General features: G+C 50.1%; 1 protein-coding gene across 1 annotated transcript; it reads right to left on the reverse strand.

Moving 5' to 3' along the window:
- On the reverse strand, nt 922–13659 carry CCDC42 (coiled-coil domain containing 42). Its single transcript, XM_018064041.1, has 7 exons — nt 13361–13659; nt 13037–13142; nt 12638–12742; nt 11844–12041; nt 6544–6765; nt 6140–6298; nt 922–1212 (listed from the first exon to the last, which is right to left on the reverse strand). Exons 1-7 carry the CDS (start codon nt 13441–13443, stop codon nt 1135–1137), a joined length of 951 nt encoding a protein of 316 aa, XP_017919530.1. The 5' UTR covers nt 13444–13659; the 3' UTR covers nt 922–1134.

The raw sequence follows: 14678 nt of genomic DNA on the forward strand, positions 1-14678 counted from the left end.
GAAAAGACTCTGATGCTGGGAGGGATTGGGGACAGGAGGAGAAGGGGACGACAGAGGATGAGACGGCTGGATGGCATCACGGACTTGATGGACGTGAGTCTGAGTGAACTCTGGGAGTTGGTGATGGACAGGGAGGCCTGGCATGCTGCGATTCATGGGGTCGCAAAGAGTCGGACATGACTGAGCGACTGAACTGAATTGAATAAGGCTTCACGGGCTTCCCAGGTGGCTCAGTGAGCAAAGAATCTGCCTACAATGCAGCAGATGTGGGTTCGATCCCTGGGTCAGGAAAATCCCCTGGAGGAGGGCATGGCAACCCGCTCCAGCATTCTTGCCTGGAGAAACCCACGGACAGAAGAGTCTGGTGGGCTGCAGTCCATGGGGTCGCTAAGAGTCAGACACGACTGAGCGCACATGCCACGAGGCTTCCCATTCACCTCCACCCAGTTCAGTTTTGCTGGTTTGAAGCCATCCTTCCAGCCTAAGATGCCAAGATGCCATCACCTGGAGGCCTGCCTGCTACTCCTACATCAGCATGGCTGATACCATACTGCAGGTCTTGGGGTCCAGTGGGGACAGGGGGAGGGCAGGGCTTCCTTCTGAGGTCAGGGAAGAAAGAGTTCCTAACTCATCCCTTTGCTGCTCTGACTCGGAAAGCTGCCTTCAGGTTTTTAGTGAGTTTCTGCACTCCAACTGGAAACACCAACTTAAGAAAAAAAATTGAGGTAGCAGAGGAGAAGGGGCCTATGTCCTCACTCCACTGTATGTTGCCATGTGGACCCTTCCTGCGTAAATAGCAAAGCCTAGGAGACATCAAACCTGAGCAGCCTAACTGACCAGCTTTCAGAGGGAGTGCTTTGGGGGGTTCTTCCTTCAGTGTACCTTCTTCCCCATGAATAAACCACCAAAAAGAGAGAGAACTTAGGAACAAAATTCTTATAACATTTAATGTCTTCAGGGATGGGATGGGCTGAGGCCTGATGTGAAAAACAGGGATTTCACCAGCAGAAAGGCATGAAGGTGGGTGGGGGGTATGTTCCAGGGAGCTGGACTGGGCTGACTGGATGACAAGGTCACCAGCAACTTCCTCCCTCCCTTCTCTGTCTTGGAATGTTCTGGAACCACGGCTGCTCTTCAAACCCGGATTTGCTGTAGCTCCTTCTTCTTCACCTCTGCCCAGATGTCTGACAGGTCCTGGATAAACTGCTGGATCTAGAGAGGCCAAAGGACTGCAGTCAATCCCAAGCTGGTGACAGGCCACCCATCCAGAAACATCTGGGCATAGCCTGCTTGTAAGGAGTCACCATTTCCTGTGACTGAGGTCACTTTCCCTCATTTGATATTATTCTAGTTGACATGGAGAATCAGGCTTAGCAGACTAGAGGTAATGAAGAGGGATGGAGGTGGGAACCCCTAGAGGCAGACGCAGTGAGAGGATGAAGTTCAGGCTGACCGTCTCACAGGGAGACAGGGGGAGGCTCCAGAGAGGACTCTGGGGATAGAAGCATCAGCAGAAAGGAGTCAGCCAGGGTCGGGCAGACGCCTCTCTACTAGTTAATAGCCTTCAAGCAGGTTAATTTACTTGAAACCCAGAACAGAGTCTCATTATGTTAATCCTGAGTCATCAAGGGAAATTTCAGTTCTATTCACTAACTTTAGTTGTAAAGAACATGCAATCATGGAGATAGGAGGAAGGTTCAAGAGGGAGGAACATGTTTATACCTATGGCTGATTTATGGCGATATGTGGCAGAAACCAACACAACATTGTAAAGCAATTATCCTCTAATTAAAAATAAATAAATAAATAAAATTTAAAAACAATATTAAAAAAGGAACATGCAATCAGTATGATACAGTGGAAAGAGCACAGCCTAAGTTAGAAGACCTGTGGTTCTGCATCAATAGATGAATAGATAAAGAAAATACAGTATATGAATATATATATATGGATACACACTGAACTATTACTCAGCCATAAAAAAGAATGAAATAATTCCATTGGTAGCAACATGGATGGACCTAGAAATCATTATACTAAGTGAAGTAAGTCAAAGACATATATGATTATCACTTATATGTGGAATCTAAAAATAGTACAAATGAACTTCTTTACAAAACACAAACAGACTCACAGACATATAAAACCAACTTATGGTTACCAAAGGGGAAGGGGGGAGGGATAGGGAGTATGGATTAACTGATGCACACTACCATATATTAAACAGAGAAACAACAAGGATTTACTATTGATACATAGCTCAGGGAACTATATTCAATATCTTAAAGTGTTATAATTGAAAAGAATTTGAAAAAAAGAATATGGCTATATGTATTTATCCATTTATATATACACACACATAGACAACGGTCACTTTGCTGTACACCTGGAACTATTATAACTCAACACTAGAAATCAATTACACTTCAACTTAGAAAACAAAAAAGATGACTTGGGGTCCTGACACAACTCTGAGAAAATCACTTCATCATCCTGGGACTCGATTTCTTTATCTTTAAAAAGGAAAGAGGGAGAAAAGGTTGGCCTGGATGGCCCCTTAGGTCTCAGTCCGACAGTTTCTCCTTTTCAAGAGTGTTCCAAAAGACAGGGCTACACAGACTGTCCGAAACTCTCAACAACCTGCAAGTTGCTAACACTATTATGATTACCAACATAATTCCTATTTTGCAAAAGAGGAAACAAAGAATTAGAGTAACTTTCCGGAGGTTACAGAGATGCCAAGTGCAGTATTTCCCAAACTATGTTCTTATAGTAAGTCATCACATCCCCAAAACGGATTCTGTGGGCAAGCAAATTGTAGAAACCTGATCAGCTTGGAGTCTCAGGACAGAGCCACAGCAAAGGCACTGTGAAGTTCTGCATTTTAAAACCAGCAAACTTCATTTAACTTTGTTTTCTAAATTTTTTTAGTCCACATCCTGTGCTGTGCTAAGTTGCTTCAGTTGTATCCGACTCTTTGCGAATCCACGGACTGTAACCCATTAGGCTCCTCTGTCCATGGGATTCTCCAGGCAAGAATACCTGAGTGGGTTGCCATGCCCTCCCTCCTCCAGGGGAATCTTACTGACCCAGGGATCGAACCCTTGGCAGGCGGGTTCTGTACCACTAGCGCCACAGAGGAAGCCCCTTTTTAGTCCCGAGAGTCCATTTATTTTTCTGGAGGAAAATCACCTTGGGATTCTAGGATTTGCCAAGCACAGTTTGGATTCTATTCAGAGATAATAACGCTGGACCTTGCACAGACAGTGAGTGGAATGCAAATTGTCGTGGCCTTCTGCAGAATCACTTTCCCTGAGTGGTACCCTGCTCCCAGTCCTAGATGAGTGACTCCCTTCTGAAGCCCACACGTCCATCCACTTAGGGATGCTACTGAGAACGTAATTCACTGAGTGTCTCTGGAGCCTCTGTGAAAATTTTCAGCTAGAGGTTAGGTGCTGGGAAAGGATCTCTCTCTCTAAGGAAACCTTATGTTTTCTTATTTTGGTTCAAGAATGGTGTGTTGCTTTTCCTCTGGATACGAGGCATCTCAGAGTCAACTTATGTTCCTGTCGAACTACTGTCCTTTATAAGGCAAGAACCGAGAGAGTCCATACATCTCTCTCTTGCCTTGACCTTAGGTTTTAACTTATATTTACTATAAATGTAACATGTATGATTTATAATACTATTTATATATATACCTTATATAAAGTTTCAACTTATTACTATATTTTCCTAGGTCTTTGTTTTCCATTTTTCAGGCTACTTAATCACGTATATGTGTCAGTAGGCTCATATCCTAAGAAATCAAGTGGGATATTTAAAAATAACATTTGGGCATATGAGGAATTCCTGTGGAGGCAAGTCAAGGTTGAGAACAGAATTCCCTGGTGGTCCAGAGCTTAGGACTTGGTGCTTTCACTGCCTGGGGCCCAGGTTTGATCCCAGGTTTGAACCCAGGTTCGATCCTTGGTTGCGAAATTAAGATCTCAAAGGCCATGCAACATGCCCGGGGTGGGGGGTTGGGGAAAGGACAACAAATGTTCGAGGGAGTCTGAAAGCTGAGAATGTGGAGTGGATGGACTGTAAACTACTGTCCGAACAGGGGGTGCTTAGGCAGGGGCCATGGGCTGGAGATCACCACCTCCTGCCCCATCTCTCCTTACAACAGCTAAAGGGGAGGGGCCTGAGGACGCCTTGAGTCCTGAGACCCTACAGCAAGGAAGAGGGGCCTGCAAGGCCAAAACTCTTTCTACAATAACGCTAAGGTGTTACCTGTCTTTTGTTACTTCTGCTACTTGTCTTTTCTCTGGTGAGTCTATGTGGACTTTTACCCAGGTGGGATGTTCCCATCACAGAGGCTATCGTGACAGACTGGATACAGAAGCAGGTGTGAGAATACCTGTCCTCCAGGAAGCAGCATTTTAGGGATTTGCAAAGTGTCGAAATGCCACCCATCCCACAAAATACTTTTTGAAAATGTATTTTTCATTAAAAATGCTATTTATGGGACTTTCCTGGTGGTCCAGTGATTAAGAATCCACGTTCCAGTGCAGGGAACGTGAATTTGATCCCTGATCAGGGAACGAAGATCCCTCATGCAAAGCGGGGCAACCAAACCTGCGTGCCTCAACTACAGAGCCCAGGCACTCTGTAGCCCTCACGCCAAGATGAAAGATTCCACATGCCGCAACTAAGACCCAAGGCAGCCATAAATAAATGAATAAATCTACTTCTTAAATATGCTATTTGTGTTAACATGTTGCTTACTGTCATTTTAAATGAATTAAATAGTTTTAGTTTTTCTGCTTGAGTTTCTCATAAGGTAAATATCAACTGATATAACCCATATAAACAAAAGCTCTTTGGGGGTCTTCAACAAATTTTACGAGTGTAAAGGTAACCTGCTACCAAAAAAAGCTTGAGGATCGCTGTTTCACAACAAACTTTCTTACAAACTCCCTTTACAGTGTTTGGACTGTTAATATGAATAATTCAGTTCTAACATGCCTCACGATGCAGGCTGATTCTTTGGTTTAAGGAAATTCTGCTGGTCAGTGGGTGAAATTCTTTACATTTCATGAATTTCAGGTTGCTGGGGTTTTGGGGGGTTTTTTTTTCCGGCTGTGCTGTGAGGCTTGCAGGATCTTAGTTCCCTGTTCAGGGACAGAACATGGGTCCCCTGCAGTGGAAGTGCAGATTCCTAACAACTGGACCCCCCAGGGAATTCCCATCTTTTCTCTTTAAAAACAAACAAACAAAACAAACAGACGAAGCACTCCTCAGCCAAGTGCTTTCATTGGCTTGTGTTTCATATTCATTCACTGAATACTTACTGAGTGCCTACTATCTGCCTGGCATAGTTCTAGAGGCTGGGGATACAACAGAGAACAAAGCAAACAGAAATTCCAGCCTTTAGGAGCCTACTTTCCACTGTTTCACAGCAGAGCTAAAGGCTAAAAGGATATGCCAAAAGGATAAATAATTAGTCATGGTTCTCCGCATGTCACAAGAAGCATGGTGCTGAGTTTCCTGAGTTAAGGGATGCGGCTTTCCTTCGGTCAGAAGTGAGATTATTCCAGGGGGCACGCAGACGTGGCATCAGACAGCTTTGTATCATACACAGTGAGAACGTTAACTCCTTTTCAGTTTCCTTTCAATTACTTCAAAGAGAAAAATCACAGAATGGTACTAACAAGACGTACTGTCAGCCCCTTGCTGATTCCCGCCCCTGCAGATGGTCTCTTTTCCCCAAGGATGGGCCCGTCACAGGCCTTCAGCATCTCATGAGAACTTTGTGAGACTGTTGTGCAGCAGCTAATGAATTCAGTAATGGGTTCCTCTACTGACCTGTTGATGGGGCCAACAGAACCTTAGCACTAATGCAGAGGTTCTCTAAATGTGGAACCCAGACCAGCACGATCACCCGGAAACTTGCGGAAAATGAAAATTCATGGTTTCTCATCTCAGATCTCCTGAGTCCAACACTGTGGGGCTGGGTCCAGCAACAAGCTCGAGTCCCCAGGCGACTCTGAAAACTTGAGAACCACTGCTTTTAGCCTTCACACCTCCCCTCAACTCACAGAGAACCATCATGGCTACTTCCAGCCTGCCTGCCAGGCACTTGGGCTCCTCGTACCATGTCCAGCTGTTTGTGCGTGTCCTCCAGAGACACGAAGGTCGCCTCCTTCAGCTGTTTGCTCACGATCTGGAAGAGGTTCAGCGTTGCCATCTTAATGGTGCCAAGCAAGAGGGTCTTCTTGGCAGCGGTGTTCTGAATGTGCGCCCAGCGAGATTCCTGGGGAGGGGAATGAGGGCGGGGTGTGAGTGCTAAGGGTGGGTGTGTATGTGTTGTGTGCATCCCTTACCCGTGTTTGTGTGTGTGTCCTGGTGTGTGTCCCTTACCGGTGAGTGCTGAGGGGTGTGTGTGCTGGTGTGTGTGTCCCTTACCTGTGTGTGCTGAGGTGTGTGTGTGTGTGTATCCCTTACGCACCTGCCTGTGTCTGTGTCTGTCTGTGTGTCCCCCGCCTGCCCTGCACTCACCCAGATGATGACGTCACTGCGGGCACGGTCGAAGCGCATCTGCAGACGCGCCAGCTCGTTGTTGTGCTGCAGGATCTCGTCGTCCTTTTCCTCTTTGTAGCGTGCCAGCCGCGCCTTGGCACGCTCAATCTTCTCCTGGCCTTCCTGTGCCGACTGCATGAGGTCGTGGTGCATGCTCACCAGTGTCTTGTAGCGCGCGATCACCTCGTGGATCTCCTCAAACTGCACGAGGGCCGGGGGAGGGGGGGCGGCGCGGGAGGGGTAGTTGGGGGGGGGGGTTGGTGGCTCAGGTCAGTGCACCTCCCCCCGGGGGGGGGCGCCGACCCCACTCTGTGCCCCCAGCTCTCACCCTCTGCGCCTCTGCCTGGCAGGGAGGCCCTGGGCTAAGTCAAGGGCCAGAGGCTGTAAAGCCCTCGGAGTCTCCGCTGCGCCTACCCCCGCCCCGCTTTGGTACGGGCCGTGGGTCACGTGGCGTGGGTCGTGGACCCTGGTGTCCTGTCGGGAGCATGTGCACCTGGCCTGGCAGGCACTCTGGCTTGGCTGCACTTTGTTGGAATCACCTGGGAGCTTCAGCGAGGCCACGTGCCAGGCTCCACCCTCAGAGACCCGGATGAATAAACAGGTCTGAAGGGTCCCCATATGATTCTAGGGTTGAGCATTGCTGGGCGGGGGCAGGGTAGACTTTGCGCTGTCTCGGATGGCAATCATGAGCCTATTCAGCAAGAATGCACCACGAACCACTTAGTAGCCAGGAAGTGTGCTAAACGCTAGGGACAGAGCAGGAGATAATATAGCCAGACACTGCTTTTAGGAAGCCTTACCACATGCGGTGGCGCGGTAGGACACACAGACAAGTAATTAGTTACGACAGAGTGATAAGCCTTATCGGTGACTGGGGGATGGGGCCGCGGGAGAGTGTTAGGTAGTATCTTCCACATGGTGGTCTCATATTTGTTCAGCAATGGCTGAGGCCTCCCTCTGGTGGGGGCTGGAGAGGGTGGGTACCAGAGGAGCGGGGGCCGGCCAGGTTCAGCCACCCTCCCCCGACACACAACGCGGCTCTTACCCTAACTAAGCAGAACAAAAGCCCTGCGACTTTCCCTCTCTTCAAGGCGCTGTGAGCACCAGCTTCAGGATGCCAACTCATGTCTAGGGGATTTATCAACACGTGCCTTCCAGCCGCCCAGGGAACACTCCCTGAGTGCTCTCTCCATCTCATGACATTTCCAGCAGTAGACTGGTGTTCCGGGAACTCTCCTTTCCCCCAAACACTTCCTCTGTGGGCAAGAGCCACTTAACTCAGGCTTAGAGGAGATAGGGACTGCCAGAAGAGGCTTCTTCAGGGAAAGGATGATTAAAAAATGAGACCAGAGGTATGAAGAGAAGATGGCCGGGCAAAGGCAGGCGAGGAGGCCGTACAGGTAGACAGAACAGCCTGGATAAAGCTGACGAGGTGTGTGTGGCATATTCAGGATGAGCAAGAGTTTAGTAGGAATGGCTCAAGTTCAAGATGGGGGGAGAGAGATCAACCTGGAGAAGTTAAAAAAAAATGCTCAGTAAACACTGAGGAGTGTGGATTGCACCCACTGGAGGAGTGAACAGAGAGATAACTTCCAGTCTGCATTTCTAAGAGGTGCAACAATATATAACAGTTAAAAAGAATTGGCTAGGAAGGTGGGAGGGAGGTAAAAGGGAGGGGCCACATGTACACCTATAGCTAATTCACATTGATGTATGGCAGAAATCAAACCAATACTGTAAAACATTTATCCTTCAATTAAAAATAATTTAAAAAGTGGGCTACATCAGAGCAACCAGGAGTACCTCTCCTAAACTTAACACCAATTTCAAAAGCACTCGGATACCAATTTGAAGAGGCTCTCATTATCCAATGATGGGACCCTTTGAACATCAGTAAGAATAAGTGCAAAGGACCGAAACATATCAAATATGTTAAAAACCCATGAGTTTGCAATAATACTAACAACATTCAGGGCACTTGTGGTGGATGCTGGAGAACCAACTCATTATTCTGAAGACTCAAAGAGTCAAGCATTTAACAAGCTTTTGCTTTATGGCCAATATAGTCACCAAATAGTTGATGAAGGGAAGATTCTCTTTCCGAAGTCCTTTTTCTTCTTCCTACATTTTGGCCATGCGGCACAGCATGTGGGATCTTAATTCCCTAACCAGGGATTCCCTGTGCCCCCTTCAATGGAAGCGCAGCATCTTAACCACTGGACTGCCAAGGGAAGTCTCTATAAAGTCCTTTTCTTGATGGTGTTCATAGTATTCTAGTTAATAACTGAAGAAGGGAGCTCAGAACATTCTGAGCACCTTAGAAGGGTCTTTGGCCCCCTTTCAGTCAGTATCTGCCCCCACCACTACCAAGAAAACCAGAATTGTGATTTCTATCCCCAAAGATTCATTTTACCTGTTTTCACACATATCAATCACCGACTCAATGGAGATGAGTTTGAGTAAACTCCGAGAGTTGGTGATGGACAGGGAGGCCTGGCATGCTGTGGTCCGTGAGGTCGCGAAGAGTCGGGCACGACTGAACGACTGAACTGAACTGAAAAATTTCAATGGGATCATACAGTATGTCTGGCTTCTTTTGATCAGCATAATAATGATGTCTAGAACACCTGATAAACACACCAACCAAACCCGGAGTGGGGACCTTGTTTAGACCCTGATTGGAACAAACCAGCTGTACAAAAAGTATTTGTACAATATCAGGAAATTTTGACGTCAGCTGGATATGGGTTCATGGGATTGCAGAGTTGGACACAACTAAGCAACTGAGCAAGCACAGACACACTGATATGGGTATTGTGGATATGTTACAAAGAGCTCTAGAGTGATATACTGAAACGCTTATGGGTTAAAAAAATATCATCTGCTTCAAAATAGCAGAGATGGGGATCTGACAGTAAGTTGATAGTTGTTGCAATTAGTTGATGAGGAGATCGGTCCTGGGTGTTCATTGGAAGGACTGATGCTGAAGCTGTAACTCCAATACTTTGGCCACCTCATGCAAAGAGCTGACTCATTGGAAAAGACCCTGATGCTGGGAGGGATTGGGGGCAGGAGGAGAAGGGGATGACAGAGGATGATGGCTGGATGGCATCACTGACTTGATGCACATGAGTCTGAGTGAACCCCGGGAGTTGGTGATGGACAGGGAGGCCTGGCGTGCTGCGATTCATGGGGTCGCCAAGAGTCGGACATGACTGAGTGACTGAACTGAACTGAACTGAATGGGCATTCAGTAGACTATTTTCTTTACTTTTGTATGTTTGAAATTTCCCATGGTACAAAAATTTTTTTAAAAAATCATTGATTGGAAAAAAGAAGCCATAAAAGGACATGTACATACTATTCATAGCTTATGGATAATGTATTCTGTTGCCAAAAAAAATAACAAGCTTGATGGGAATTCCCAGGTGGTCCAGTGGTTAGGACTTGGTGCTTTCCCTGCGGGGGCCTGGGTTTGATCCCTGGTTGGGGAGCTAAGATCCTGCAACCTGTATGGTGTAGCAAAAAAAAAAAAAAAACGAAGACGGGGGAACAAATAGGAGAAAATAATTCCAATTTGATAGAGCTGTGGTGAATACTTGGGTGTTTTTTATATATGTTGTATACTTTTCAGTATGCTTTAAATATTTTGAAAGAAATAAAAGAAGAAAGAAAGAAAAAGAAAGATTTTTGATTACACTGGCTGCAGAATGCTGGACAGAAATAACACAGAGCTGAACTCCTAAGAAGTACATCCAGTGGTCTGAATGAGGAAGGGGCAAGGGCTGGATTCCAGAAATACTTAGGAGAATAGACCAGATCTGCTGATTGATGGCTGCAGGGATTGAGGGAGGAGCAGTCAAGGGTGAGGTCTGGGTTCTGGTGAGGCTGTGGGTGGGTGGTCATGCCATTCAGCAGCAACGGACCCACCAGCAGCAGGCTGGCCTGGGGATGCCAAGAAGCAGTTATGGACTCTGAATTAGATGTCGGGGCCTGAGCTTAGGAGGGCGATATGGGCCAGCAAGATCCCGACCAGTCTCCTTGGTCCTAAGACACAGTTTACCAGCTCTAAATCTGAGTCATGTCTTGTAATCTATCCACTGCTTTAATGTAGCAGTCTTCCCTCACTCCCCCTGACCCCCAGAAAAACCAACTGTTAAATGAACAATTTCTCATACCTTAGAATGCAGGAAATAACACAGAGTTGGGGCTCACGCATAAATAAACTAGGTTAGTGGTTCTATATGGAAATTTCCAGGACTTTTAAAAAAGATGTGTGTGCTTTGTACCCCTGAACCCCCCTAGAGGACATGGACTCAGACTTACACCCCAGAAGGCACACCTCATACCTCGTTCCATCCTGGTGAGGGGCCCTGCTGCTGTCACACGTGGGCATGGGGGACACAGGTGGATGGCTGTCGACATGGGTGACATATATCAGAGGCCCAGGGAATTGCTCAGGAGAAAAATGGAGGGTCTGGGACAAAGACCCAAGGAACTTAAGGAAGAGGAGCCTGAGGAGGAAGGACCAGAAGGTAGGAAGAAGAGGGAGGAGCCCCATAGGAAAGGGCACAGGAATATTTCAGAAAGGAGCATCAACAGTGTCCAATGCCGCAGGAAGCGTGGGTGGGCAGAGCTGGGCACTTCCCTTAGCTCTGGCAACAAGGCACCTTGACAAAAAAGCCGTGGTCAGTGGCCTACAGAGGGGCAGTTAGAAACAAAGGCTCTGCCACCTACAAGCTGTGCATCCCTGAGCAGGTTACATAACCTCTCTGAGCCTCCAGTTCCTCCTCATAACAGGGTGAGATGATGGCTTTTCTCTGGGGCCTAGCGAGCAGACTGAGCAAGGTTCCACTTGCAGCACGCAGCCCAGGGCCCAGCATACGCTAAGTGCCCAGCTCTGCATGAGGCTGGTGTGTTCCAGTCTCTTTCCCTCCCTCTCCCCATGTACTCTCAACGTGAACCAAAAACACCAGAGAGGAGGGGAAGCAGGGAGAGTGTGGACCACATCAGACAGAGGCAGGCAGAGCTGGTTGCTGGTGCTTCTAAGCAAAACCTCTAACCTGGGACCCACACGGAGGCAGGCCCACAGACGTCACGCACACAGAGATGCACAGCCAGGCCCCCACCCTTGAGAAATGAGTCCAGTCTCACCAGGGCCCTCTGGCAGCTGCCCTCCTAGGCTGGAGACCTCTCCCCAGAGCAGAGGGTCCCCAGCCCAGGCCCCTGGGGACGAGGCGGTAGGGCTGCAGACGCCCACCCCCCAGCCCTCCACGCACCTCGGAGTTCTCCACCACCTTCTCCAGGTACTTGTTGAAGATGGAGTACTCCTGCAGCTTGGCGCTCAGCCGCTGGTGCTCCAGTCGCAGGACGGCCATCTCCTGCTTGGCCTTGGCCAGCTCACGCATGCGCTGCCTCTTTAGCTCGCGCTCTTTATTGGCCTTCTTTAGGGCCCGGATCCGTTTCTGGTCATTCTCCTGGGGGCGGGGAGGTGGTGCCAGTCAGGCATGGGCCCTGCCCTCCCTGGGGCCCAGGCTGGTGAGGCCCCCACGAAGCCTCTGTCCCCCCTGAGAATGGACGGGGGTGGCCGGGCTGCCAGAATGGGGGCGAGGTGTAAGGAGAGGCATGTCTCAGGGTTATGTGAGGCTGGTTGAGGGGATTTCTGCGATTGTCTCAGAGTGGACTCACTCCAGTGCCTGGAGGGGTCGGGTGGACTGGGGGCACGATTCACCTCTGTAACGCCAGGCGTCTGGCCCTGAGCGTGGCACGTTCATTCATTCGTCATCCCCCATTCGCTCAGTCACTGGATAAACTGTCCATACCAACAACAGGCAAGGAAATGGGAAAGAGCAACCTAGAGGAGCGGAGACTAACAGGCAGAAAATGACAAACGGGGCAAGAGGAGGGGGTCGCAAAGGGGGAAGCTCCAGGCATTGGTGAGCACCCAGGAGACCTCCCACCCAGGGTGAGGAGTCAACAGAATCCAGGAGAAGGTGGGAGGTGCGGGGGTGGGGGAGGAGGGACACCTGCAGAGTGCGGTACCCAGGCTACAGCAGGCCACGCCCCTTGGTACCTGGATGAACTGCTCAAACTTCTGTATGTGGGCTTTCAGCTGGGCCTCCTTGATGCCCAGTTCCTCCCAGCGCAGGTTCAGGGTTTCCATTCTGCGTTGAAATGTCTAGGGGTGGGGGGCAGCAGGGAGGGCAGGAGGGCCCCTGAGTGGGAACCGAGGAAGGCTCCAGCATCCCCTGTCCCAGGTGCCCAGTTCCCACCCCATGTCTGGTTCAGAGCAGAACATCCCAGGACTCTGGTTCCCTGAGTCTCAGATCTCTCCTGTGCTCTGCAGAGGAAACACTGGACCATCACCAGGTTGCCTGACTCTAGCCACCACCGCCCACAAAATGGAGGGCTGTCCTCAGGCTCTCCCTGGGAAGGGGTGGGCCCTTCCCATCCCTCACCCTGAGCTGCCCACCTCCTTCTTCTGCTCCATGGCATGGTGCATAATCTTGGCCTCCTTCTTCTTCTCCAGTAGCCGGACGGATGGAGAGTCCGACTGGTTCTCAATACTGGGGAACTTCCTACCCAAGACACAGGCAAGAAGAACAGCAGATGCTGAGCCCCAGGGGCAGGCAGGGACTGGGAGGAACCCGTGGAGATAGGCACTCGTGGGGAGGGAAAGCACTCATCTGAGCGAAAGGGCTGGTGTGCTGAGAGAGAGAGAGGGCTGTGCTGGGGCCAGGGAATGGTGCCTGGGTGGTTTGGGGTGCTGGGGATGGGCGGGCCCTCCGGCACTCACTGTAGCAGCTGCAGCAGCCGCTCCCCATACTGCAGCCGGAAGTACTCGGCCAGGTCCTCCTCCTCCATGATGCCCAGACTCATGGCGGTGGTGAGCTAGTGGCCCAGCGGCCGAGTCTTCACAGTGAAACGGGGGTAGTGCAGCTCAGGGGTGGTGACTGGGCTTGCTTCTCCCCTCCTCCTGCTCTTGAGGATCCCACAGAGGGCGGGTGTCTGAGAGACTCAGGGAAGATGGCTGGAGGCTGCCGATGTGCAGTTCAGGATGTGCTGGGAAGGGGCTGGGAGACCTGGTTACCTAGCAACAGGTCTCCGGGTTCTGTGAAACACAGGCAGAACTCAGGCTTTGCCCTCTGACCCCTGTCCCCACTGACCCCACTTGCTGGGGTCTGACTCTCTGCCCCTGCATTTACTCCCCCAGGAGCTCTGGGAAGAAGTTAGGCCTGATTTGATGCTGGTGTTCAGGGCCAGGACGCAGGGGCTAGGCATCCATGGCTGATGAGGGTGGGGGTTTGTTAGAGGTGACTTTATGCAGGGCAGCCTTGCCCCTGGGGCCTCTGTGTGTGTGTGTGTGTGTGTGTGTGTGTGTGTGTGTGTGTGTGAGAGAGAGAGAGAGAGAGAGAGAGAGAGAGAGAGAGAGAGAGAGGCGGGGCTGGGGCTGAGACAGATGGTTAAGAACTGAAGGGAGGTACTGAGTTTAGGCAGGGATGGGGGTGGATAGAGAAGCATAGGGCTTGGAGGAGGCCTGAAAGATGGGGGAAGAACGTGCAGGGGTGTGTGTGTTGAGGGGTGGGTGGGGGCTGGAGGGTCAGCCAGGGGAGGAGGGAGATGGGCAAGAAGTCTGGGGACTACAGAGGCTGCCCCCTGGAAAGATGGAGGAAGCCTTGGAGGAGGCCCCTTTGAAGGATAAGATATCAATGTCCTATCTTGAGGTTGGCAAAATATGAAGAAATGCCAAAATGCGACATAAATGTCACATAAATGTTGACATAAATGTCAGATAGTGTACATGTCTGCTTCATGAAGCCTGCCTTCCTTGATCCCATCACGGGATGGTGCATCAGCTCATTTGCCCCTAGGTCCCCTTCTAAATCTGAGACCCTGTGTGTGAGGCAGACACCCTGGGGTCCCTGCCCAGAGGTAACGGCTGTGACCTCGAGTCCGCCGCTGCCGGCCGCAGGCTCCCGAGCTTCGCCCGGTTCCCTCTGCTTCCCCAACCCTCGCCGGTCGCCTGCCCTACACGTCTGGGAGGCGGAGCTCGGGTGGGACCGGGGTCTCAAGCGGGGCGGCGAGTCCACTCCGTGGCATTGACGGTCCTCTGG

The sequence above is a fragment of the Capra hircus genome, chromosome 19, assembly GCF_001704415.2.
Source record: "Capra hircus breed San Clemente chromosome 19, ASM170441v1, whole genome shotgun sequence".
NCBI classification, from domain to species: Eukaryota; Metazoa; Chordata; class Mammalia; order Artiodactyla; family Bovidae; genus Capra; species Capra hircus.

Coding starts and splice junctions, on each gene's coding strand:
- CCDC42 (XM_018064041.1), bottom strand. CDS start 13,443: ATGAGTCTGGGCATCATGGAGGAGGAGGACCTGGCCGAGTACTTCCGG. Junction 12,042..12,637: donor AGTTTGAGCAGTTCATCCAG/GTACCAAGGGGC, acceptor CCCCGCCCCCAG/GAGAATGACCAGAAACGGAT. Junction 6,299..6,543: donor GCAGTGACGTCATCATCTGG/GTGAGTGCAGGG, acceptor TCCCCTCCCCAG/GAATCTCGCTGGGCGCACAT.